General features: G+C 46.4%; 6 protein-coding genes and 1 long non-coding RNA gene across 15 annotated transcripts in view; 4 read left to right on the top strand and 3 right to left on the bottom strand.

Moving 5' to 3' along the window:
* LOC108157372 (putative uncharacterized protein DDB_G0282133) overlaps nucleotides 1-5,205 on the top strand; it is a 36,109-nt gene extending 30,904 nt beyond the window's left edge. For all 8 annotated transcript variants that reach the window (XM_033391268.1, XM_033391287.1, XM_033391267.1 and 5 more), the window contains exon 3: nucleotides 1,746-5,205. In XM_033391268.1, coding sequence (XP_033247159.1) covers nucleotides 1,746-3,715 — 1,970 coding nt within the window. In that variant the 3' untranslated portion in view covers nucleotides 3,716-5,205. The remainder of the gene's footprint in view (nucleotides 1-1,745) is intronic.
* Nucleotides 4,429-9,295, bottom strand: LOC117188068. Its single transcript, XR_004472452.1, has 2 exons — nucleotides 9,091-9,295; nucleotides 4,429-9,040 (listed from the first exon to the last, which is right to left on the bottom strand). It is a non-coding gene; the product is annotated as an uncharacterized LOC117188068 (long non-coding RNA).
* On the top strand, nucleotides 8,610-11,382 carry LOC108164843 (mitochondrial import receptor subunit TOM70-like). The gene is made up of 2 exons (XM_033391292.1): nucleotides 8,610-9,008; nucleotides 9,293-11,382. The coding sequence occupies exon 2, from the start codon at nucleotides 9,617-9,619 to the stop codon at nucleotides 11,273-11,275; it is 1,659 nt and encodes a 552-aa protein (XP_033247183.1). The 5' UTR covers nucleotides 8,610-9,008; nucleotides 9,293-9,616; the 3' UTR covers nucleotides 11,276-11,382.
* Nucleotides 11,383-12,115: 733 nt separating this feature from the next.
* On the bottom strand, nucleotides 12,116-13,214 carry LOC108164844. Its single transcript, XM_017300773.2, has 4 exons — nucleotides 13,080-13,214; nucleotides 12,968-13,029; nucleotides 12,759-12,894; nucleotides 12,116-12,696 (listed from the first exon to the last, which is right to left on the bottom strand). The coding sequence occupies exons 1-4, from the start codon at nucleotides 13,112-13,114 to the stop codon at nucleotides 12,618-12,620; spliced, it is 312 nt and encodes a 103-aa protein (XP_017156262.1). The 5' UTR covers nucleotides 13,115-13,214; the 3' UTR covers nucleotides 12,116-12,617.
* A 632-nt stretch (nucleotides 13,215-13,846) lies between these two features.
* On the top strand, nucleotides 13,847-15,356 carry LOC108156334 (histone deacetylase complex subunit SAP30 homolog). Its single transcript, XM_017287734.2, has 2 exons — nucleotides 13,847-14,593; nucleotides 14,670-15,356. The coding sequence occupies exons 1-2, from the start codon at nucleotides 14,201-14,203 to the stop codon at nucleotides 14,796-14,798; spliced, it is 522 nt and encodes a 173-aa protein (XP_017143223.1). The 5' UTR covers nucleotides 13,847-14,200; the 3' UTR covers nucleotides 14,799-15,356.
* On the bottom strand, nucleotides 15,232-17,304 carry LOC108156286 (exosome complex component RRP45). The gene is made up of 3 exons (XM_017287666.2): nucleotides 16,748-17,304; nucleotides 16,069-16,686; nucleotides 15,232-16,009 (listed from the first exon to the last, which is right to left on the bottom strand). The coding sequence occupies exons 1-3, from the start codon at nucleotides 17,202-17,204 to the stop codon at nucleotides 15,888-15,890; spliced, it is 1,197 nt and encodes a 398-aa protein (XP_017143155.1). The 5' UTR covers nucleotides 17,205-17,304; the 3' UTR covers nucleotides 15,232-15,887.
* Nucleotides 17,305-17,698: 394 nt separating this feature from the next.
* LOC108156303 (UPF0472 protein C16orf72) lies at nucleotides 17,699-21,932 on the top strand. 2 transcript variants are annotated; one of them, XM_017287691.2, is made up of 6 exons: nucleotides 17,699-18,373; nucleotides 19,717-19,806; nucleotides 19,887-20,073; nucleotides 20,152-20,400; nucleotides 20,469-20,588; nucleotides 21,338-21,932. In XM_017287691.2, the coding sequence occupies exons 1-6, from the start codon at nucleotides 18,193-18,195 to the stop codon at nucleotides 21,372-21,374; spliced, it is 864 nt and encodes a 287-aa protein (XP_017143180.1). In that variant the 5' UTR covers nucleotides 17,699-18,192; the 3' UTR covers nucleotides 21,375-21,932. The 2 variants fall into 2 exon arrangements, with proteins under 2 accessions (XP_017143180.1, XP_017143187.1); XM_017287698.2 differs by lacking the exon at nucleotides 21,338-21,932 and having other exon boundaries at nucleotides 20,469-21,289.
* The last annotated feature ends 959 nt before the right edge of the window (nucleotides 21,933-22,891 follow it).

Genomic DNA, 22,891 nt, shown 5'->3' with positions numbered 1-22,891 from the left:
AACCCACCTCGTCGCCATATGATTTATCTATGCGCGTATTGAAAGTCAATAAGTGCCTCCCTCGCGTCCACACATCTATTCATCTACCTTGGGTAGTATTTACTCTGGGGCCAGAACTTCCCGTCTCTGGAAAGATGAGACAAGCTCGCGTATAGATACATATGTATTAAGGAAATGCACGCTCGCGAACGAGCACTTTTCAGGCTTTTCTCTCTGTAGTTTGTACAAGGAAGCTTAGAGGCTGGCGGCTAATGAGTGCAGGAAATGCGTTCGTCGCAAGTGCAATGCAAACCGATAGATAAGAAAGTTTTGGGGGACGTTTGAGACGTCACAAGACCCGCTGACTGTCCGGGTGACGGAGTGACAGCTTGACAGACGACACCTGATGACAGATTGCTGTATTTGACAGATCTGCGCAATCGAAAGTCGTTACCCGTGAATGGGAAATTTCCAATAATCGGATTCGAGAGGTACAATATGATCATTATTGAGCATTTGGCTTATGCAGGTGTATCTAAACAAATCGATAAATATCGATATACATAAAATTCGATTTATTTGATTTAAAATCATTTATTTGTAGGGTATTTTCTCGTAAAGACCCCACTTATCCCTTAGCATCATTCATCTCAGCCCCAACCCCTTTCGTAGTCGAACCCCACCTCCCCACCTCCCCACAACAACAGCACCAGCACCAGCACCATCACCCACTTATCTCTCTGACAACAGGTCAAGCCAGCTTCCCAGCCAGGTTCTAAGCGTGTGCCCAGCCCCCCAAAAAAAAAAATGTGTTTCCGTGGCTTGGCAACAGCACTCCACCCCACAATAGCACCAGCCCCAGGCCTGCCCAATAAAACCACCTGACCCCACACCATCACACCCCATCCACCCCCCCTCATCACCCCTAGGCTACCCAACAGACGACCAAGCGACAGCCGACCAGCAGCTTTTATTTGGCTTAATGGAAATGATGGAATGATGATGAGCTAAACGCGGAAGCCGACGACACAGCGTCTCGCATACACGTCGTAGAACGTAGAACGTAGAAAGAACTCTTAATAGGCGAAGGAGAGTGGGGAAGGGGAAGGGGAGGATCATAATATCAGAAAATGTTTATAATTGTCATTCCCAGCTACACAAACGCACACACGCACACAGCACCGCACTCTTCCGAAAGCTGAAAAACCCGAAACAAGAACCGCCGCACATGCCTCAATTTCCAGTCGTGCGTAACCGTAACCGTAACCCCTTCCCCTGCGCCTTCCCCTTCCCTTCCCATCCCCTTCCCCTTTCCTAAATCAAAAATCCACACACGCGAAAACCTAAAACAAATACCAGAAACAAAAACAAAAACAAAAATAATAACAAAAAGGGAAACGAAATGAAAACGAAAAGAGAAAGAGATAGAGATAGAGACGGAGTGTGTGAGAGAGTGGTAGGGGGAGGGGAGAGAAACAAAAAAAGCACGTGGCGAGGGTAGATGTAGATAAGCCTCTCGCATACCCCCCCGCCACCCGCCACCCGCTCAAGGCACCACGCACCAATGCGATGCGATAGAAGCTCGTGTTTGGGTTCGTGATCGAGATCGTGCTCGGGCTTCGGGCTGTGCGTGAGGAAGTGTTCATGCATGTCTGTGTGTGTGTGTGGGTGTTTGCTGGTGCCTTGCAGTACTCTCCCCCTTCCCTCTTTTCTTATATTTATTCAAATTTGAAATTAATTTTGACCTTGCATCGCTTTCGTTGCAGACAAATTCCTGGGCCAGCACAATCCGGCCCACCGCAACAGCACCAGCAGCGAGACAGCTAGCGAGGACATCTGTTCCAGCCGCGAGCAGATCCACAAGCCCAAGGGCGGCCACAGCAATGCCCCAAACGGTGGCAGCAATAGCAACAAGTCGCACTCGAAACGCCAACAGAAGCAGCAGCAGGACCAGCAGCAGACCCAGAATGGCCACGGCAAGGCAGCAGCCGCTGCAGGTGCAGCAGGATTCAACAAAGGCAAGCAGCAGTCCGGTGGAAAGTGGCGCCAGCAGCAGCAGCAGCCCCAGCAGCAGTCGCAACAGTTGCAGCAGCAGAAGCGTGGCAGCAACAACAACAAGAAGCAGCAGCAGGGCAACAGCAAGTGGTGCAACAACAGCAACGGCAACGGTGGTGGTGGCAGGAACACCTGCCACAGCAACATGAACAAAGCGAACGGCAACAACAATCGCAATGTGGCCAAGAACCTGGCCAACTCCTGTGGCAGCAGCAGCTTCTCGTCCTCATCGTCGGCCCTCAGTTCCTCTGCTGGCAGCTCGCCGAACAGCTCCCCGTACGCCAATGGCAGCCGCAAGCAGCGTGGCAGTGGCGGCGATCAGTGGCGCCACTGCAAGAATATCCTGCAGCAGGGCAAGGTGAACGTGAACTTCCTGGTGCCGCCGCTGCGCCAGCGCGAGCAATTGAAAATGGACGACGAGGAGGTGATCAAGCGCCTGCGCCCCCATTTGGTTGACCGCCACCTGCTGCGGGTGTACGGCTTCCCCGTGGACAGTGTGGTGCACGAGGGCGCCGTCGAGATCTTCAAGTGCATGCCGAACATGAATATGGCCGCCGCTCGCGTGATGTCCCTGACTCTGGAGCGGGAAATGCTGTACCGCGAACAGGGGCCGCCACCCGTTATCAACTACGATGACGGCCTGCCGACGGAGGAGTCCCAACGAGCAGCTGCCGCCCTACAGATGGGCATAGGGACTGGAGCCAACCGAACCTTCACATTTTCGACAGACTCCGGCAACTGTTCGCCGAGCTCCCTGGACTCCGAGTCCGGCGAGTGGAGCGGCAGCGAGTCCTCCGAGTCGTCGGCGGGAGCTAGCAGGCCGGAGATGCAGTACTATCAGTACGCCAACAGTGTCCACGCCCATGTGGAGCGCAGCCTGGCGAAGCCATGCGCCCGCTGCAAGCGCCACTTCCTGGTCGATGAGATGACCGGCGAGTATCTGACGCGCGAGGAGTGCGTCTACCACGAGGGCAAGTACAATCGCTTCTACGACGGTACCTACATTGGTCGCTGGACCTGCTGCAATGCCACCGACGAGGCAGCCGAGGGCTGCGTCCAGGGCGAGCTCCACGTGTGGACTGGCTCTGCGGTGGGCGTCAACGGACCCTACTACGACTACGTGCGCACCCAACCAGCCCCGGGGCGCTACAACTTGGGGCACACACCCTCCGTGTATGCCCTCGACTGCGAGATGAGCTACACGGGCCGTGGCCTCGATGTGACCAAAGTATCGCTGGTGGCCCTCAACGGGCAGCTGGTGTACGAGCACTTTGTGCGCCCCGACTCCGACATCATTGACTACAACACACGCTACTCCGGCATCACGGAGCAGGATCTCCGCTCGGACAGTGTCAAGACCCTCGCCGAGGTGCAGCGCGACCTGCTGCAGCTGATCAACGACGACACCATTCTGATCGGCCATGCCCTGGACAACGATCTGCGCGCCTTGCGCATCGTCCACCACACACTGATCGACACCTCGATCACGTTTCCCCACGGCAGCGGGTTTCCCTTCCGCCGGGCCCTGCGCCTCCTCACCAAGTTCCATCTGCACCGCGAGATCCAGTGCGGAGAGGGGACGACGGGACACAGCAGCTTCGAGGATTCGCGCGCCTGCATGGACCTCATGCTATGGCGTGTGCGTCGCGAGCTGGACCCCACATGGCGCTGGCAGGGATAGGTGCGAGGTTCGAGGAACGAGGAGCGAACATGCGCACAATGGGGTCGAGTGCACATGCATATTGTTGGGCGGGTTGTTTTAGTTACGTATAGTTATTATAATATTGGGATGGGTTTCAGGGCTGGGGCTTAGGCCCTGCGGTGGCTCCACGGGGGACGGGGGCCACCGCTTAGATGTATTGTATTCAAATCTCAGAAGTGTTTTCGAAACACGGCATCGAACGGCAGCTGCCGCATTGCCGACGAAATGTTTCACAAATCAAATTTAAACAAATGATCGACACAAAACGTTGTTGCATTCAATAAAGGCAAAACACTATATTTATGCTATAAAGAGAAGGATAGAACTTTAATCGACACATATGTATATACGCATATTGTTTTTTTCTATTATTTAATTCTTTTTTTTTTCGAACCACAAGAAAATGTACTGAAGTTTTAGCTGTGATGTTTTTTTTCACTTTCTCACATATTTACACGACAAACAAAACAAAACAAAAACAAAAACAAAAAAAACAACAAAAAAATCCACAAAAAAAATGAAAAGAAAATACAAAAAAGATATATACGTAGATTTCTAGAGAGGAAGGGTAATCGAAATGCCTTTCATATTTTTTTGACCAAAACTTTCGACAAAAAATCACTCCATTTATCACGATTTACTTTTAGTTTCGTTTTCTTTACCATTATTATTTTTATAATTTTTTTGTTATATTTTATTTTATTTTTTATTCGACCAAAAGTACGAATGAAGGAAGCATCTCATATGTCAAAAAAACGCGACGGAAGGAAAGTTGAAAACTTTCAAAATTTAACTACTTTATACACTATGCATAAATGTAGGTTAGGTTCTGCCCCTGCCCGCCCGCCCCCCTCCACCCACTAAACGTAGCTCTTTAGTCTATATTTTTTGTCCCCCTTTGTTCTTTCTGTTTGTCAAGGATTACATATAAATATTTATTTAAAGATATCGCGCACACACACACACACACACACACACAAATGTTCATTGAAGATTCTTCGAGTGAACTTCGAACTTCTCCATTTTAGGCTTAAGAGTCCCAGCAAGTAATTAAATTTGGTTTTCTGACCAAATCCAAATCCAAAAAGAAATACAAATATATCTATGACATTGAGCGATTGCTCCTCTTCGCCGATGCCCCCCCTAGGGCGTGGGGTGTGGGGTGGAGCGGAGTGGAACTCGAGGAATGGAGTTCTTTATTCCTCATTCGATTCGACAATTGATGTTCCTACTTAGAGTAGTGGCAAGAGCACGCACACACACACGCCACACGCCACACGCCACACGCCACACGCACAGAATGCCACAATTTTTGTTTGAAATGGAAAGGGCAGTGGAAACCGAAACGGAAAAGATACAAATGCGACTGCACTCTGCACGAAAAAGCAAAGGAATAAATTGAGCGATTTAACGATTGAACCACAATAAAAGAAACATTGATTTGTTTACAACTAAATACCACTTTAAAAGCAATTATCGTTCTTATTAAACGGGCGTGGGTTGGGCGTTCATTTTCAGAGATTTCAGGAATGGAACACAGATCTAATACGAGATCTTTGCTGGAGGAAGTTTAACGTACGGATGAATCACTTATTACTCATCATGTGAAGGGTGTATCCTATATACTATGCCTAGACGATGACTACTTACTTGGCTCCCACTTTTCTTCCTACAATCTTAATTTAGCCGAATGTATGGGTATGTATGTATTTACCTTCGACGGGCAGCAGCAGGTGGGTTTTACTATAGAGTACATACATATGTATGTACTGTTTACAGTTTACAGTTTACCGATTGTCACCTTAGCCAAACGATCAAGATCAAACCGCAACCATATGTCTGTCTCTTGGCCCTGCAGTCGGAGGTCAATGCATTGCAGATGCAAACGAGGGAGGGGGGTGGGGGGTCTCGAGGCTTCTGCATTTGGGACTTTCAGCCAGTTTGCGGAAGCAGTGCTGCGTTGGAGGGCTGGTGTATGATCAGCCGAGGGCATGTTTGTGCACCACTACTCGTCTCGTATAGTCGTATTGTTTACCCAACTAAGTAAGCAGAAAGTGCTAAAACCAGACCCAGGCACAGTCAGAGACTCAGAGCCAGGCATCTGCGTCGCAGAAACTATCGGGGCTTACATCGTGGTATCGTGGTGCTGTGCGGCCCAACAGCTGTTCCGTGTACGGTGTACGGAGGAGAGCATCTGATTGCCCAGATTGCAAACGGCGGCATGGCTGGCAAAGGTTATCGCCGTGCGTCTGACGTCAATTTTGCCGTCTTTAGCCCTCGAATGAGTGCAAAGCGAGCCATCATCACCAGGCAACAAGCCCCACTCGTGTGTGTGTGTGTGTGTGTGGTGTGTTCGAGGTAAAGGCGAAGAAGCAGTGAAAGTAGAAAGTGATTCAAGAGGTGGCGGCATGTTAATGGTGCTGATCCCATACCGGTGCCGATGCCGATGCCGATGCCGATGCTGATGACGAAATCCGAAATGGGTTGACATACTTTAAGCAGAGCGCAGCACGGAGCACGCAGCACGCAGCACACCCACGGCTTTCCTCCTCTTGCCACAAAGTTCGATCAAAGCTGTGTGAATTACAGCATTGTGCTCGATTTTTAATCGATTTCGGAGGCGGAGAGCGGGTAGGGGCCAGGGGGTAGGGGCGAAGGAATGCTTTTGCGGTTGATCCAATCCGAACCGATCCGATACGATCCGACTATCATTTGACGGATGAAGGCGATCGACTAAATATAAATTGAATGTTCGTGTTTGGCACATTTGTGCGAGAAATCGCATCAATTGTTTTAATTGTCTGGTATATAGAAAAACATTGGGATGTGTTAGCGCTACTATATACATACACACATACCTATGTATCTAAATATGTGCATAGGTATACGTATAGTGTAGAATCTGCTTCTGCTGGTGCTGATGCTGGTGTGTGCAGCGCACGAAAAACGAACCAAATCTATAACAAAGCATTCTGTCAGCAGCCACAGGTATTACTAGGTACTATTATGCAATCACACACACACAAACACACACAGAGCACGAATCTGTTGGGAGAATCAATTGGCCAAACACCGTTGGCCAGACAATCGGTCTCCCCTCAATAATGGCATGCAAAAGTTGATTGAATTTCGAAATATTCACTGATTACAGCAGAAGACATTCAAGCCGAGAGAGACCGAGAGGTGCTGCCGCATAACGCGCGACACGACACATCTTCTGATGTAGATCTTGGCTTCATCCTACACCCCAGCCTTGGGAGAGCCCACAAATATGAGTATGTATGCCATGAGACACCTGTGTAGTCCCCACATTTGCCAATGAACCAATGAACCATGTGGTCAAATGATTCATCGATATATTTATGCAGATTCAACTGGTGTAATAGTCGCAATCCGTTTTAAAATTAACCAAAAAAGGCAAAACAACCGAAACCGAATCCAAGTCACCGATGATGATTCACTCGCGTCAGCATTTCTCGTAAGAAGTCGGCGTGGCGTCACAAATATATATTTATACTTATGCAAACATTTTCATTTATTCGGCGTCACCTGCTGAGCCCTCTCCCAGTCCCCGTTCCCGTCCTGGGGGTCTATCACAGAGTTATAGAACGTAGAAGACATAGGGAATATTCTAGGGAACCCCATAACTATCTGACCATTCTCATATATGGGTCTGATTGGATTCGCATTTCCTATAAATAAATATCCTATTGTCCAATCGAAAGCACATATGTATTTTTTTTGTTTCAGAAAGGCTCTAAGCCGACACATGACTCCCCAGCGCAACGTTGCATTTGCCGATAACTACGTCACGATCACCGCGTCGATCACCGATGACCGATGGAATTGCATGGATTCAGAATAGAGCCATAGCCATAGCCAGAAACGGAGTCCGATACAGATACAACGAAACAGTTAAAAAATGTCGTCATTTTATTTGGACACATCAGAGCATAAGGCGATGACGTGATGGCGCTGCTGGCACGAAACTTGGCCAAAGAATTTTGTTGGGGAGCGCGGGCACCCCATGACATAATTACCCCAAAACGGAGCCATATGTAAGATGATACTCGTACGAGTATACCCGCCCATATTTGGGAATGTGTGGAGAAGCTGCAAATTGCTTTCCATTTCCGTTGCCAGACGCATTTGGTGGCAAGCTGAATTGGCCCCCGGACTGCAATTGTTTCACCGTCTCAGTGGAATGGCAATTGAGAATGCGATTGGCAGTGAAAATGCAAATTCAAATGCAAATGCCTTTTGCATGTCCATTCATTCAATCGAAGGCAGCAATTACTGAAGCAGGGACTGTCTCTGTAGAATCTTATATTTGAGATTTCAGGGTAACCAGAAGTAAGCTCACATTTGCACGCACTGAAGTACAAGATACTTGAAGATACTATTATTTTTTATCAATCAGTTTCATTAATCAATTTCCCATTAACGATTAACGATTATCAGATTATTTTCCTTTATTTTCCGCTCACCGATTGGATCGCATTTTGTAAGAGAAAATTTCACTTTGGAATTTGGAATTTCTTTTCGGATGCGTTTCGAGCAACATGAATCATTGCTGTCTCTCCCTCTCTCTCTCTCTATCTCTGTCTCTCACTTTCGCCATGTACTCGGAATGTGATTGAGGAAAGAAAGGGAAAGGCCATTTGATCCAGATACGTTCGCTCTCTCTGTGAGAGTGATGCATGATGCTTCTGATACTCTTGTTGCTATGCATATCCGAGAGCATAAGATTTTCCACCGCAGGGTATCAAAAGCTCTGACCCCAGTCTCGTATCTTCAGAGAGAACCAGAGTGCAGCGGAGAGGGAGCAGAGCAGAGCAGAGCAGAGCAGAGCAGAGCAGAGCAGAGCAGAGCAGTGCCCTAGCCGATCGATTAGCTGAACGGTTAATTCAAGTTGAAGGCCTTTGGCGCGTCATGCGAGTGCTGCTGGTATGCTCGTGCATGTGGCTAAACAAACGCACCTTGGCGGCCAATTTCATTTGAGTTTTGTTCGTTTTTCATTCTGTTGTTTCAGGCCTGTGTACGAGTATTTACCTTGCATGGCCGCAGCTTTTCGACGGCACGACACCCACACTGAGCAGACGCAGTGGCAGTGGCAGTGGCAGTGGCAGTGGCAGAGGCAGGGGTACGCAGTACAGATACTGACACAGAAGACAGTGGCCTCCTCGGAGCCACAGACTCTGATCAGATCTGCTCTGCCTCATCCTACACGTTGGACGTCGTCGTCTGTGAATCGACAGTGCCCCTGATGACGGTTGGTGAAAGTTCAAGGCTGTTTTCCGTGGGCTTTGCAACAAGTAAACATTGAAATACAATCATGATTATGGAGAACATACCAGTACACCAGCAGATGATAAGAATCAAGTCGGAGATCCATCCCACCAAAAGTGATCTGTGGGATATCCATATCATATCATCAGCCGCTCCATAGACACCCATAGAACAGTACATTTTCTTTCTAATTAGTCCCTTATTTCGGGGCCAAGACAGTCATAATGAAATATTTATTAGAACTCCTTTTCTCTATTTTAACGTTAGGGATCAAAACAGCAGAACAGTTGGAAATCGCTAGAAAGCAAGCCAAGCGAAAAAACTCAACAAACTGTGGCGTCGTGTAATATTTGAGGGCACAGGGAATTTCGAAAAAAAATTGATCAATATATCCTTGACTTGGAACTTCAGCCAAAGCCTTTGTACGACTGTAGGCTCGACTCTATATTCTTGCATAGGACTTCCTACTGACTAGAAACAAGTAATTTTCAAAAAAAAATTCCAAAAGAAAATAGTTGAAAAAAAAAAAACAAATTTCGAAACGAACTACGTATTTTGACGGTAATTTCGAATCATCGCTATAAACCGAAAATGGCGATGATACTTCAGGGCCTCCAGCGCCTGGCGGCTATTAAGTTGGAGAAGTGGCAGATCGGCGTTATCTGCAGCACGCCATTCGTGATCGGGCTGTTGACGATCGGAGCTAGAAAAATACTCGCCGGGAAGACTACGCCGGCCCAGAAGCTAGCTCTGTTCAAGCAGGCCATGATCTACGGGGCGGCGGGCAAGAATTGCTGTCGCAACGAGATGTACAAGGATGCTCTGATGTGCTACGAAAAGGCGCTCGAGAAGTGCCCGAAGGACATGACCAACGACATGGCAGCGCTGCTGTATAAGCGAGCGGAGGCATATGAGAAGCTGCACAAGTGGGACAAGGTTCTGGAGGACTGTACCGAGTCGTTGGCGTACTGTCCTGAATACATCAAGGCCTACGCGCGTCGGGCCCGCGCTCACGAGGCTCTAAACAACTTCAAGGACAGCTTAGACGACATTACGGCTTGCTGCATCCTGGAGCTGTTCCAGAACAATCGCAGCATTGATTTTGCCGATCGCATACTCCAGCTGACGGCACGTGCAGACGCCGTTGAGGAACTGGCCAGCCGGGCACCGATTGTGCCTTCGTTGATCTGCATCAACTCCTACATGCGCCTGTTCATTGCCGATCCACTGCAGACTATGAAAGTGCCGCCGCGCTCCTTGGTGAAGACGCCCAACGCCTTCGTGCGCGCATACTGGGCGTTGCGCGACCGGCTCTTCGACGACATTATCCCAGCCTGCACGGAGGAAATCGAGTCCCCCGAGTCCTCCGGCTACCGGCTCGAGGCCCTGCTGATGCGCGGCACGTTCTATCTGCTTTCCAACGCGTTCAAGGAGAGCAAGCACGACTTTGGGGCCATCATCGACAACCCCAACGCCGGTGCCACCCTCTGTGCGTATGCCTATATGCGTCGTGCCACTGTCAATTACTACATGAATGACAGGGCGGCTGCCGTAGCCGACTTTAATGCGGCGGAGAAGATCAATCCCGCAAACCCTGATGTGTACCTTCAGCGTGCTCTCATTCTACTGCCCCTGAATCCGGCTAAGGCGCTCAAGCATTTCAAGAAGACGGTGGAACTGGCACCAGGGCACGCTTTGGCTGTTATCAACATGTACTATGCCGACTTCCGTGCCAGCATCATCGCGGGTGCCCTCAGCGATAAACGCCTTGAGGGCCTGATGCGCAGCTTTGAGGAGGTCATCATGGCGTTTCCCGATTGCGTCGAATGCTACAAATTGATGGCCCAAATGCTGGTCGCCCTTCAGGACTTTGTCAAAGCCCAGGAATACTTCGTAAAGGCTCTGGAATTGGAGCCCTCCAATTCGTCCGTGATTGTGCAGCATGCGCGCATGGTCCTGCAGTGGCATGAGGACAAGGAGATAGCTTCAGAGATGCTCAACCAGGCAATCGTGGCTAACCCCCACTGCCAGCAGGCGTACGAAACTCTAGGCACCATCGAGATGGAGCGGGCGCACCTAAAGGAAGCTGTTAAGCTGTTCGACCAGGCCATAGCTTGCTGCAAGAGCTATGATGACCTAACGCATGCCTTTGCCCTACGCGATGCCTCCCAGGCTCAGATCAATATCAACCAAAAACTGGGCATCGATATCGAGGTCACGAACGAATTGGTCCAACAGCTCCTCGACTAGGAGCTCTCGTTATTCGTTCGCCCAAACAATTGTCCAATTATTTTTGTCATATTTGTAACATTACATTTGTGCAATTAAAAAGCCCGTTTCATTCGCGCCAAACCATTCCCTGGGGCCGAGCCTGGATTCGAATGCATTTGCTGACCGAGCACTTGCCGAAAATTTTTTTGGGATGCTCTTCATTGCATCACCGCACTTGCGACTAGCTAAAAATATAATCAATATTTTACAGTGCAATTTAAAGCACGAACGAACCCGTTTATGGAACCAGCCAAACTCCCCATCCTCCTACTACTCCTCCTCCTCTTCCTGGCGGTGCCATGTGGGACCAGTCGCTGGCTAGAGAAGATTTTCGGCTGCATTCGTGTCAAAATTTGTGTGTGCATCAGGCGCGTGTTTCTGTGATGGACAGGGGGCGCCATGTTGTCATACTACTTTCAAAATACATATTATAGAAAGAAAAAAAAACGATGCTCGTGGGCTGTGGAATTTACGGCAATTTGTCTGGTGGCACTGCGAGCTTGTGGCTTTCTGCTTTCTGCTTACTGCTTGTTGCCCGATGCCTGTTGCATGTTGCATGACAACAATGTATCATATTTTTTCGGTTCGTTCATTACATGACGTGGGCGGCTCTGCATTTCCTCAACGACTGAACACTGACGATCTCAACCCGGAAAAGGAAAGCGCAGTGCATGATTGGTACGAGTACTCGTATGATTGAGTAATTATGGTGTTGGCGGCGATACCAAATAGAGGTAGCCAAGGAAGGAGGGTCCGCTTGGCATAATTAATGTAGTCTTTTAAATTTCTACTAGGGTTTAACCACAGCATAGAATTGTATCATTTGGAAGCGTATTTTCATAGTTTTAATTGCTATTGCACCAGCAGGTAAATGTAAATAGTTGCCAAAAGTGGCGACCGTGGTTACACATGATTATTTATCTGATCGATTTAGATATATGTATATGCGTATGTATGTATATGTGTGTGTATATGCATTTAGGATTGTATGCGCGTACTCAATTTAAGGCTTAGTCGTGAAAAGTGCTTTCTATATATGTACATAAGATGTGGGTTAACTTGTAACTACTCGTAACTTTGGTGATTAATGCGAATTTATAAAAAAAAAAAACCATAATGATAACAAGAAAAAGAAATGAAGACAGCCAGAACTGGCATTGAAACACTTTAACAAAAGCGCGAGGCACGTAAGCGATTTCTCCTCAGTAGCAGCAGAGTCCCAATTCGAGTCCCGTATGCGACTCCTGGAACAAGCGCAATTTGGAAGACTTGACTTGGCCTGAGAATGACGAATGACGAATGTTGCTCGTCCACCCTCTAGCTAATCGCTGGTCGGGGCAGATATGTGCTGCTTGTAAATGACGCCAGTAATCTCCCCATTCCTCTGGATGACGCAGCGCCTGTTCCACGGGGACGGGGGAGAAGTCGGTTAAGTGCCAGAGGCAAGGGGTCGATCACTTACCTATTTCCACTGTATAGGCAGATGGTTGGATGACGTGCCTCTGGTTGAGCCACCGCATTCCTTGGCTCCAGACCCGCCACCTGATCAGATATGGCCATGCCGATGCCAGAGACATTCGGGTTTATATCGCCTTTGGCTGCAAGGCATTGCTCGTTATTGGCCTGGCACAACTATTTGCACATGCTCATCCATTGGGGATATCTACTCACCGCCCAAGCAGAGCCCTTGACGATTCGCCAGCAGAGCGCCCACCGTGTCCGGCTGTGTGACGCTGCAAAAGTGGGTTTTTAATACGTTATTGGTATTATCGAGATGCCATACATATCGCTCAAGACTTTCTCCAGTTGGGTCTCCATGGGCTACACTTAAATTTTACGTTTTTGGCGAAATTAATTCCAAAAAAACAAAGCAAAAACCAAAACAATGATTAGGGATAGTGTGACCGCGGACTTATTGATAAGATATACGGTCTGACCCTCAAAAATATACCAAAATATTCCGTCTCATTAAATATACCTTTAAAAATTAAATTTAGTAGATAAAATTGATCAAATATACCATTATATTCCGATATACCGTAAATATACCTTCAACTCAATTTCAACGTAAAAAAAAACAGTATATAATACACTGTAGATGATCAGCCTGATGCTATTATATTTGTATTTTCTTTCAAATTCGCCCGCAATTGCTGTCGAAGGGGTATGGACAATTGGAAAAACGGCCGAGAAAATGCAACGCACGCAAGTTAAAATTCACCCTTTTGCCTAACATACCATGGAGGGAAGCTTATACAATATCCCCGCTAGGAATTTCACAGAAAAAAGAGGGCACGGTAAAATCTACCTCTTTTGCCTAATATACCAAAATAGGCCAAAAATAGGTCCGCCCACATGGCATAATGTTGATCAAAAATAGCGAGGTGAAGTTCGTACGAGCCTGGCCATTTCCCTTGGCTGTTTTTGCCTGTTGTTCATATCTAATCATGTATGAAAAATTGTAGATTTTTATGTCAGTTTGTTCACGAATTGGCATTCGATGTGCGCTGGGACATCTTAATGACGTCTTAAAAATACTACAAAATAATACAAATATCGATTAACAATTTAAAAATACCCAACATACTAAAAAAGTTGCAAGAGGTGTGGGCTAGATAGGGGACAAGATCGAACGCACCTTCAACGACATCGTCTCCTCTCCAGTGGTACGCGGATAAGTGGGAGCACAAATAACATCGCCAGATCTTCAGAAATTGTCCTACGTTACCTTACCATACCTAAGTATGACCCTGCAGCTTCGGGGTGGTGTGACCATCAATTATCGATAAGGAAGACGCAGAAGAGAAGGCAACAAAAACAGAGAAACAAAAACCGTCGCGAGCAGCAGCAGCAGTGCAGACACCACACACATTCACAATAAAGAGATCGAGAATCGGCAACAGTATGAACAACGGCTTCAGCACCGGTGAGGAGGACTCCCGTGGCCACGCAGACCAGACCTGCTGCCTGATTGACGACATGGAAAGGTGTCGCAATCAGGCCGGCTACGCCAGCTACAGCAAACGCATCCAGAAGACTGTGGCCCAGAAGCGCCTGAAGCTGAGTAGTGACCCAAGTGCCCAGCACATCTACATCTGTGACCACCACAAGGAGCGCATACAGTCGGTACGGACCAAGCGACGACGCAAGGACAGCGAGGACGATAGCAATGAGACGGACACAGATTTGCACGAGTTTCCTGATCTCTACCAGCTGAGCGTTAGCACACTGCGTCGCTATAAACGCCACTTTAAGGTCCAGACACGGCAGGGCATGAAGCGGGCACAATTGGCAGATGTAAGTCGAGATCTAATAAAAGTGTTTTGTTGAATTTTACTAGATATATTGTGTTCTATTTCCTATGTGTGTGCAGACCATCATGAAACATTTCAAGACAATACCCATCAAGGAAAAGGAGATAATCACGTTTTTTGTGTATATGGTGAAAATGGGGACAAATAAGTTGGATCAAAAAAATGGCATTGGCAATGATACCACCTAACTTGGATGTAAAGGACACAAGGGGAGGGAGGATGCTACGGCTGCCGGCTCTCAAAGCAAGCTAGCTATCTCCCTTCCACAATATGCACACACACACACATACACATTGTTGCTGCGTTTGCTTTCGTCATCATTCGTTCTCCTGACGTCAGCATTGTTCACTTCTAATAGCAATAATGTCCCACAATCCTGTACTGTGCCCATGCCTACCAGCAATCTTCCTACATCCCAACAAAAATCAGAAGATAAATATACATTTAATTGTAGAATAAAGAATGTAATATAAATTTACATCTAAAGAAATTAAGTAAACAAGCAAACAGCAACTGGTGCTCCCAAAACAAGAATTATATGATGTATGTATTGTAGTTTAAAGCCAAGAAAAGAGAGTAGATTGGTAATCGCGAAAGAAGAATAATTAACACTAAGATGAATGAATTTTTACAACTTTATTGTAGCATTTGTCCGTTGTTAATAGCTCTTTATATACATAATAGATACACCTAAAATCTAAAACATTAAACCAACGCACGAATAAACCATGTACATTTTATAAAAACAAGCAGCAGAACCAATTGATCGAAACGGAAATCAAAAAGCGAACTCTTATTCCATGATTTCCATGGTCAGCGACGAGCACGAATTGTGTTCACTTTTTAGCGTTAAGCCGGGGCTGGCCCACCTTGGAAAGAAATTAAATCAATCCCATAGTCTAAACAAGTGAAACGAATTAACTTTCTTTTAATTGAAGTTCGTTCTACTGGTTGTATGTGTTGCAATACTCGAACCGACAACCGCGATCTTCTGCCTGGGGCTGTGGCTCTTCCTGCCCTACCACGTAATGCTAGTTTAAGCTTAAATAAGATGTATATGGTCAGTGGGCGCTGACAAACTGAACGAATTGTGTTAAGGTCTAGACTGATTTTAGCCATACAATTATTAAACTTAAGTAAACATTAACGGAAAGCCTGTCTAACCTATTAATTTATAGATTTATTATACATAAATTGTTTACAAATAGATGACTTGCTTCGCTTTCCTTTTCCTCCGTACCGCCCTAGAAACCATTCCTTTTTTAGAAGGAACTCTGTTACTGCTTCTTTTTGTTGCCCTTGTTGCGCTTACGCTTGGGTTTGCCAGGGCTCTGCTTTGTCAGATCTATTGTGGGTTCAGGCTCCTGCGGCAGCCAGCCGCTGTCGTCCATGGGTAGTTCTGAATAAAAGGAGACGCATGGGCAGAGGAACAAGGATCATTATTCAGGCAGGACTTACCCTCTTCCTGTGCTGGTTGATCGCTTTCGACGTTTTCGACGTTATCGGCGTTCTCTCCTTCGTCTGCTTCGAGCTTTGGATTCGGCTTGGCCTCCACTTCTAAATCCATGTCCTCTGTTATATGCTGCTGCTGCTTTTGATCCCCCTTCATAAGAGTCTTGAAGCTCAGCTTCTGTGCCGACTTGGCCATTAAACCCAGCATGCCAGTGTTTTTCTTGGTGCCCTCTAAACATTGCTGCTCATCCAGATCCAAGGCCTTTCGGACGAATGTAACCATGGCCTTGCACCGATTCGCAGCACTCCGGGCACATTGCATGATGGTGCGAACATCAGTTGGGACAGTGCCGCCAGCATTGAGGGTGCACAGCTCCTGATAGGAGTTAAAGCTCAAAATAATAGTCGAATCGGCGGTATTCTCCTCCAGCAGCGTAGGGTCTACAAAGGGCTGAAAGTTGCTTGTGTAGATGCAGTAGGTGACGCTCACAGGATAGTGCAGAAAGAGCAGGGGTATCATGTCGCGCTCCTTCTCCGTGTAGGTGCGGAGCTCACCATCGGTAAAAGTCACGTCTGGACGGCGAAAGTGCATAAGGGCAGCCAAAACGGCAACAGTGCTGGCATCTACAAAGAAAGCAAACGTTAGACGGTCGAAGGTATTCTCTATGACACTCGTCATGCTTACCATACAGATTTCCATCGTGATTGAGAACATTGACGTCTACACGGATGCACCAGACATGCAGCTCGGAGGCCACACACAGAGACTCCAGATCCACACAACGTGAGGTGCGGAATGTCCGCTCCAGCAGCGAATTAAGCGTGAGCGAGCGCTTATCGTGCGTCTTCTGTACCGAGTCTAGGTAGGAAACGCCTGCCAGTGTTACATACAGCTGGAGCTTGCCCTCGTTCGGCCTGGACGTGGTCGGTGTGCCCATGTCGCAGGTCACCTGAGCCATTACCTTGGTATCGCCAAGCGACACGACCACCGAGCCATATTCCCCACCGAAGGTTAGTTGGACATCGCGGCTTTCTCCAGACTTGCGGCCATCGAGGCGTTGGCTCTGCTTCACCGCCTGTTGGATGAATTTACGTTCGGTCTTTGTTTTACCCGGCTCGAAGAAGCCTGTGTTCATAAACATTTTAGTTCTTGTTGATTTTTGCTCTGTTTTGAATTTGATTCTGGTACGCCGGCAGTCGGCTTTTAAAAACGTGCAGAGATTCTGCAGAGCTGCCACCTAGTTCGATAAAATATCGACACTGAACTGGTTCATTTAAACTGGAACTATTGATCTACGAAATAATTAATGGTTGCGTTCAGTATGAACTTACAAAGTGTTAGGAATTTGAAAAATGGATGAGTTTTGTATATACATTTCTGATAAATAATGTGCAATTTCATAAAATGTATATCTCAACATTTCCTCTAAGCGAAAAATCATGTGGGAGAATTTTTCTTCTCTTGGCGGTCGTTTTTCCATTGTAACTTAACATAAGAGAATAATTTAACTGAATTCACTGAAAAGAAAGGCATATAGAACCATAGAAATTTATAATTTTTTAGTTCAGGGATGGGATCTAGAACGAACTGACTCGTCTAAATCGAACTAGATTGCCAACTCTGGTGAAAACATCTTGAATCAGTCCGGCAGCACTAACAGCAGAGTCTCAATTCTTTTTTGAGGTGATTTACTATTCACACTCGTTTCTATGTCGAATACACAAATACATTTTAACAAACAAATAAATAAAGGCGATCTACGGCACTTCTAGTGGCGGATTGGAGGCAGTGCATCAAAGTGCGCATTCAAGTGCCCGAAGTCTGCAGTCAAGAGTGGACAATCCTCTACACACCCACACACAGAAGCAAGACTGCGTGTGTGTGAAGCGTGTGTGCTTCTGTGCGAGCATATCTCGCTCGTGTGTGTGTGGTTAGTGCGTACTGTCGTCGTAGCAGAAGAGGAAGCAGCAGAAAGGAGCAGCAGCCAGAAGACGCAAGTCGCGATTCCCTAGTCGCGGAGTCCAGGGCAGTAGCCGTAACTGTGACAGAAGAAAAAAACCAGCGCAGCAAAAACCACATACAACCCACACACACACTAACATACACACAAAAAAAAAACACAGTCAAAAATGCAACAGCAGCATGAATCGGGCGGCGAGGAAAGCTGGCTCGAGGAGCAGTGTCACCATGAAATTGACGGCCAGCATGATGAATTCGAACGGGAGTATGTGCGTCAGCGTGACAACAATTTAGGCACCGTCTGGGGAGCATTCCAGGATTCGGCCACCGCTGTGGCCCAGCTCTATCGCGGTAAGTGCCGGGGCACTAGGGAACGGAACTTTGGTAACAGGGGCGTAGTACAGGCTTTCACGGTCCTTTCCAATAGAAGGATAAGCGGTGTAGCGGCGAGAGAAGGAAGCTGGGGCAAAACGCATTTCCATGGTTCATTTTTTTTTGTGTTGGTTCTTTGTGTCTGAGAGTGTGTGTGTGTGTAAAAATAGTTTTGGGCGAGGTATTAATAGCCCAGCGCTCAAGGAAGAAGCAGCACCATCCCGGCTTTCATTTACCTTCTGCCCCCGGCCCTGATCCTTTCAATAGTTAAATTCTTCTCTAGTTTCATAGCCTTTTCGTAATGAGCTCTCAGCTCCTTTTTTCCTGCACAATCTACGCATTATCAAAATGCAGAAAGGGCTTTGGCTTGTGCTGTGTAGGGGGAGAGTGGAGGCACGGTCAGAGCATTGCAATAGAATAGAGAGAACGAGAGAGTCGGTGGCAGAGCCCCAGAGGGCGAGCGAGCGAGGGAGCGAGAGATGTAGAAGCCAAGTGCAATGGCAGCGCAGTAGGCAGCGACAGCAGCTGTGTAGAGAGGCAGAGGCGTCGCGTCTAGGAATTACATGTATATTTTTCTGATTGCTGATTCTAGTTATTTGTGGGCTTCTTTTTGTTGTTGCTCCGATATCCATTAATCAACATGTGCGTGCATCGTATGTACACACACGCACACACACACACACCTGAAACGCACATCTCTGCGTCACAACAAAAACAATGCTCAAACAGCTGTTTTGCTTCGTCATTCTTTTAGCGGAGATGGGGGGATGGCGAAAAATTAAAGAATGAAAATAGTAATGACGGCGCAGCCCCAAAACCGGAAGCTGAAAGATGAATATGCTTTGCCTTCTGTTGCTTCTTCTTTCTCCTCATCTGTTTCTCTTCTATCCGGCAAGTCGCTGTCGCAGCCTCTTGTTCTTTTTATTTTATTGCAAATTATTTTGGGTTATGACTGAGTGTGGCTAGTGCCATCCCGCTTCCACTTTAGTTTGCTGCAGGCTCTTCTTCTCGGGTCGATAACGGCACAAGGGAGGTCGGTCTACAGCCACTCTCACTCTCTCTCTCTCTTTCTATTTCGTCGTCCTGTATTCTCCGTGTGCAGCAGGTGTGCAAAGAGGAGACAGTGCAAAAAGAACAGCTAGATACCAGAGTGGAGAGTGAGAGAGGGACAGCAGGATGATTGATCTTCAATGGCCGACAGGTCGGACATGTTTATTTTATTTTATATTTTGACAAGAGAGGAAATTGAGTTTTCTAGGCTTCTACTTCCAACACTTCTACAACTAACAACCATCTCACATTCCATCCTTTTTTTCCGACAGAGCGCTCATCAAACGCATTTTCCTCAGACACAGGAGCCCTTTGGCTGCCCTTCCAGACCGCAGCTGGCACTGTGACAACACTTTACAAAGGTAATGTAGCCCCCGAAACGATACATATTGATTCCCCTTCAATGGTAACCATAACCATACCCAATTAATGCACCTTCCAGAATCATGTGATGGTCTCAAGCGCACTAGCGACGCTGCTGTACAGTGCGGATATCAACGCCGCACACGCGAGCTAGCAGATTGGGCACGCAGCAAAAAACGGCGCATGATACGTCGGGAGGATCTATTGGCCTATCTAGCCGGAAAACCGATGCCGCCATTCAACACAAATCCACATGCCAATCGTCGGTGAGTCCCCCGGCAGCAGGTTCCAGGGCAGTCACCCTTTTATATCTTAACCAAATCCCTCTCTCGATGTCTCCGTAGGTCACCAAAACCAGAGCATCACCACGGCGGTGGCGGCGGACATTTTTCGACCAGCGGTGGACCAGGCTCTGGCCTTGGCTTTCTCGGATCTGGCCTGGACCTGCCCGGTGGCCCACTGACAGGAGCTTCGGGACAGCCATCGCATTTGTTGTCGCCAGCTGTCGTACAGGGTGGTGGTGGCGGTGCCCCGGGGGCTGGCATCGGCGATGATTTGCACACCTTCAAGGAGGCTTTGGTTTTGCGCCCACGGTTAGTCCATCCATTCTCCATTTTGATTGTGCATATCCTCCCTAATCTCTTGATTGTTCTGATTTCAGTGGGCCGGAACTATTTGCATTTGTTGCCAATGAAATAGCGCGTCACTGCAAGCGTCCCGGCAGTCCCATCGACGATAAAATGGATATATGCCACTATAGCAGTAAACGACAGCGCTTCATGTAATCCCATCGTCCAATCCGCCATTATCTATCCCAAAATAACACACACCACAACCATCCCCCGCATCTCACCTTTTAAGTCGTGATCAGGCAGTGTAGTAGAATCGGCACTATTTTTGGATAGAAAGAATCTTTCGAGAGAAGCAAGACAGAAGAGGACGCGTTCTGAAAGCACAGACGTCAAATGTAAAATGTTTGCCTAAAATTCTTTTTGCAATGGCCTTCGCCCCACACACTTTAACCAACTTGTGCATGTATGTGCAGACACTTACATGAGTTTAAAATAGGTTTTAGTTGCTAGTTCTAAAAAAATACGGTCAACATTGTCGTTTCATGACAACGTAGCGGTGTAATAGAGTTTTTTGAATTTTTTTTGCACGGATTTTCGTCGAACAGCTATTGGAAAATTAATTGATTACGATGAAATATTTTTCTGGGCCAGCTGTGTGTCCAATATATATACTTAGAATTGAGCAAAAAGATATTCGAGGAGGAGGAGAGCAGGTAGTCGCAGGCAGGACTGTAGTTAATGTATTATACAATACTTTTAGCGTGGAAATGCAGCTGTGTAAATATCGTAGCTAGATACAGAAGCCGAAAGTATAGCAGGGTAAAGCAGAAGCAGAACATTAAGATCCCCCAATCAGCTATATATATATATAGTAATTATGTATCCGAATTAAGTGAAAATTGTATTAGCCGATATAATTCATATATGTTTTTTTTTGTTTTTTTGCTTGTTCGTATAGGAAATCGCCCACTCAGCCACATTCTCCCCCCTCCTAGACCACATCTCCGCTAAAGGAAGGATCTCCACGCCAGTTCTCTGGGTCTGGTGTCTGCCCCAAGCCACACAAAAAGCAGAATTCCACCTAAACTGAAATTTAAATTAAAAAAAAAACAACAAAAAACGCTACAACAAGCATTACTTATGCGCATGGAGGCACATATACTACAAAATCAGGCAGAATATGATATATAGAATCTGTGTGTTGGTGGTTAGTAGCCCCGCAAGTTTCTAGCTGGCCAGGTTATACATCTATTAACACATATGTACGTACATATAGCTATGTATGTGAATAGGAAACGATGAAGTAACACACACAAGCACTCACACACAATGCTGTTCTATTCAGAATATGTAACACACACAAACACACAAATTACTAAGCGAAACAACAAAATGGGAAAGGCTAAGAGAAAGGAGGAAGGAGGAGTATCAGAGAGATGATGGCAAAGTCAAGCGGAAACAGATGTCCTATGAGAATAATGAAATGTAATTATATGTACTAAAATCTAAACAACTTAACAATTACAAAACAAAAACAAGCAAAAAAAAAAAAATTTAAAAAAAAACGAAAGCAAAAAACTATACAAAAAATACAGCGTGACCGGAAGCAAAAATTATAAGTTAAATAAAAACCATATGAAAAAAGTTTAATGGAAAATTAGTGATATTTATTGGCGTGGACAATCAAAGACTATAGAACAGTCCACGAGGCACAAAAAGCTTCGTTGACAAAATCTTGGGCAGCTCAGTCGGTCCCCAAAATCCAACAACGTGCAAGACGTACATTTCGGTCCAAGGAATCTGACACCAGAATACGCAGTCGGTCCCAAGAAAGCAAAAAAGAAAATGTTACAAGGAGTCGTCCATCCAGGAGGAGGAGGAGTCGGAAGAGGTGGTTCCTAGAAGGAAGCAGCAGACCAGACGAGACCAGCCTGAAATTGTATTTTGAAAGAATCCTTGGAATGAAAACTGCATTAATTGTACATTGAAATTGCTATGGGTTTTTGTTTGTATTTATTTCGTATTTCATTAATATTAGTTGCATTTTGTATATATCATGTGTGTGTATATTTATACATATAATTTTTTTAACTTTATTTTTTCGTATGTTCATTTTTTGTAGACTGCTCAAAGCTGGCAAATAATGTATGTAGTGATGGTATTGAAGGTTCTCTCGAATGAGCTACAAAAATGAAACACGAGAGCCCCCCAACGTATATCCATAATGATACAGTGCGTTTCACAGTTGCAAGACGGGGTTGAGTGATTGTAGAGCGGAGCTTCGTTGCTTTGGCAGCTGCTAGGGGGTGCCCTGAAAGAGCCTTTGTACAAATTAATATCCATATACCAATTGAACTAAATTCTTGCAAGTTTCGCTATGGTTTGGTTAGTAGTTATACATTTATCACCATGTTGAAACAAATCCTTGGTTAGTTAATATTAAATCAGGTGTTTTCTAGCCCTTGAAAGTCGGTTAAGATTCTGTACTATATTTCACAATTAAGGGTCTATT

Source organism: Drosophila miranda, chromosome XL (genome assembly GCF_003369915.1).
Source record: "Drosophila miranda strain MSH22 chromosome XL, D.miranda_PacBio2.1, whole genome shotgun sequence".
Taxonomy (NCBI): Eukaryota; Metazoa; Arthropoda; class Insecta; order Diptera; family Drosophilidae; genus Drosophila; species Drosophila miranda.
Note: the sequence above shows the minus strand (reverse complement) of the source record. Positions and strands in the feature narration are given on the sequence as shown.

Bases quoted from the DNA above. Each gene is read 5' to 3' on its own strand.
- LOC108156286 (XM_017287666.2), bottom strand. From the start codon at position 17,204: ATGTTTATGAACACAGGCTTCTTCGAGCCGGGTAAAACAAAGACCGAA. The intron at 16,687-16,747 runs GTAAGCATGACG...CTTTCTTTGTAG, and splicing joins TCACGATGGAAATCTGTATG to ATGCCAGCACTGTTGCCGTT. The intron at 16,010-16,068 runs GTAAGTCCTGCC...CCTTTTATTCAG, and splicing joins TCAACCAGCACAGGAAGAGG to AACTACCCATGGACGACAGC.
- LOC108156303 (XM_017287691.2), top strand. From the start codon at position 18,193: ATGCAACAGCAGCATGAATCGGGCGGCGAGGAAAGCTGGCTCGAGGAG. The intron at 20,074-20,151 runs GTGAGTCCCCCG...ATGTCTCCGTAG, and splicing joins AATCCACATGCCAATCGTCG to GTCACCAAAACCAGAGCATC. The intron at 20,401-20,468 runs GTTAGTCCATCC...TTCTGATTTCAG, and splicing joins GCTTTGGTTTTGCGCCCACG to TGGGCCGGAACTATTTGCAT.
- LOC108164844 (XM_017300773.2), bottom strand. From the start codon at position 13,114: ATGGAGACCCAACTGGAGAAAGTCTTGAGCGATAT. The intron at 13,030-13,079 runs GTATGGCATCTC...CCACTTTTGCAG, and splicing joins GAGAAAGTCTTGAGCGATAT to CGTCACACAGCCGGACACGG. The intron at 12,697-12,758 runs GTAAGTGATCGA...CCCGTGGAACAG, and splicing joins TGCCTATACAGTGGAAATAG to GCGCTGCGTCATCCAGAGGA.
- LOC108164843 (XM_033391292.1), top strand. From the start codon at position 9,617: ATGGCGATGATACTTCAGGGCCTCCAGCGCCTGGCGGCTATTAAGTTG.
- LOC108156334 (XM_017287734.2), top strand. From the start codon at position 14,201: ATGAACAACGGCTTCAGCACCGGTGAGGAGGACTCCCGTGGCCACGCA. The intron at 14,594-14,669 runs GTAAGTCGAGAT...ATGTGTGTGCAG, and splicing joins AGCGGGCACAATTGGCAGAT to ACCATCATGAAACATTTCAA.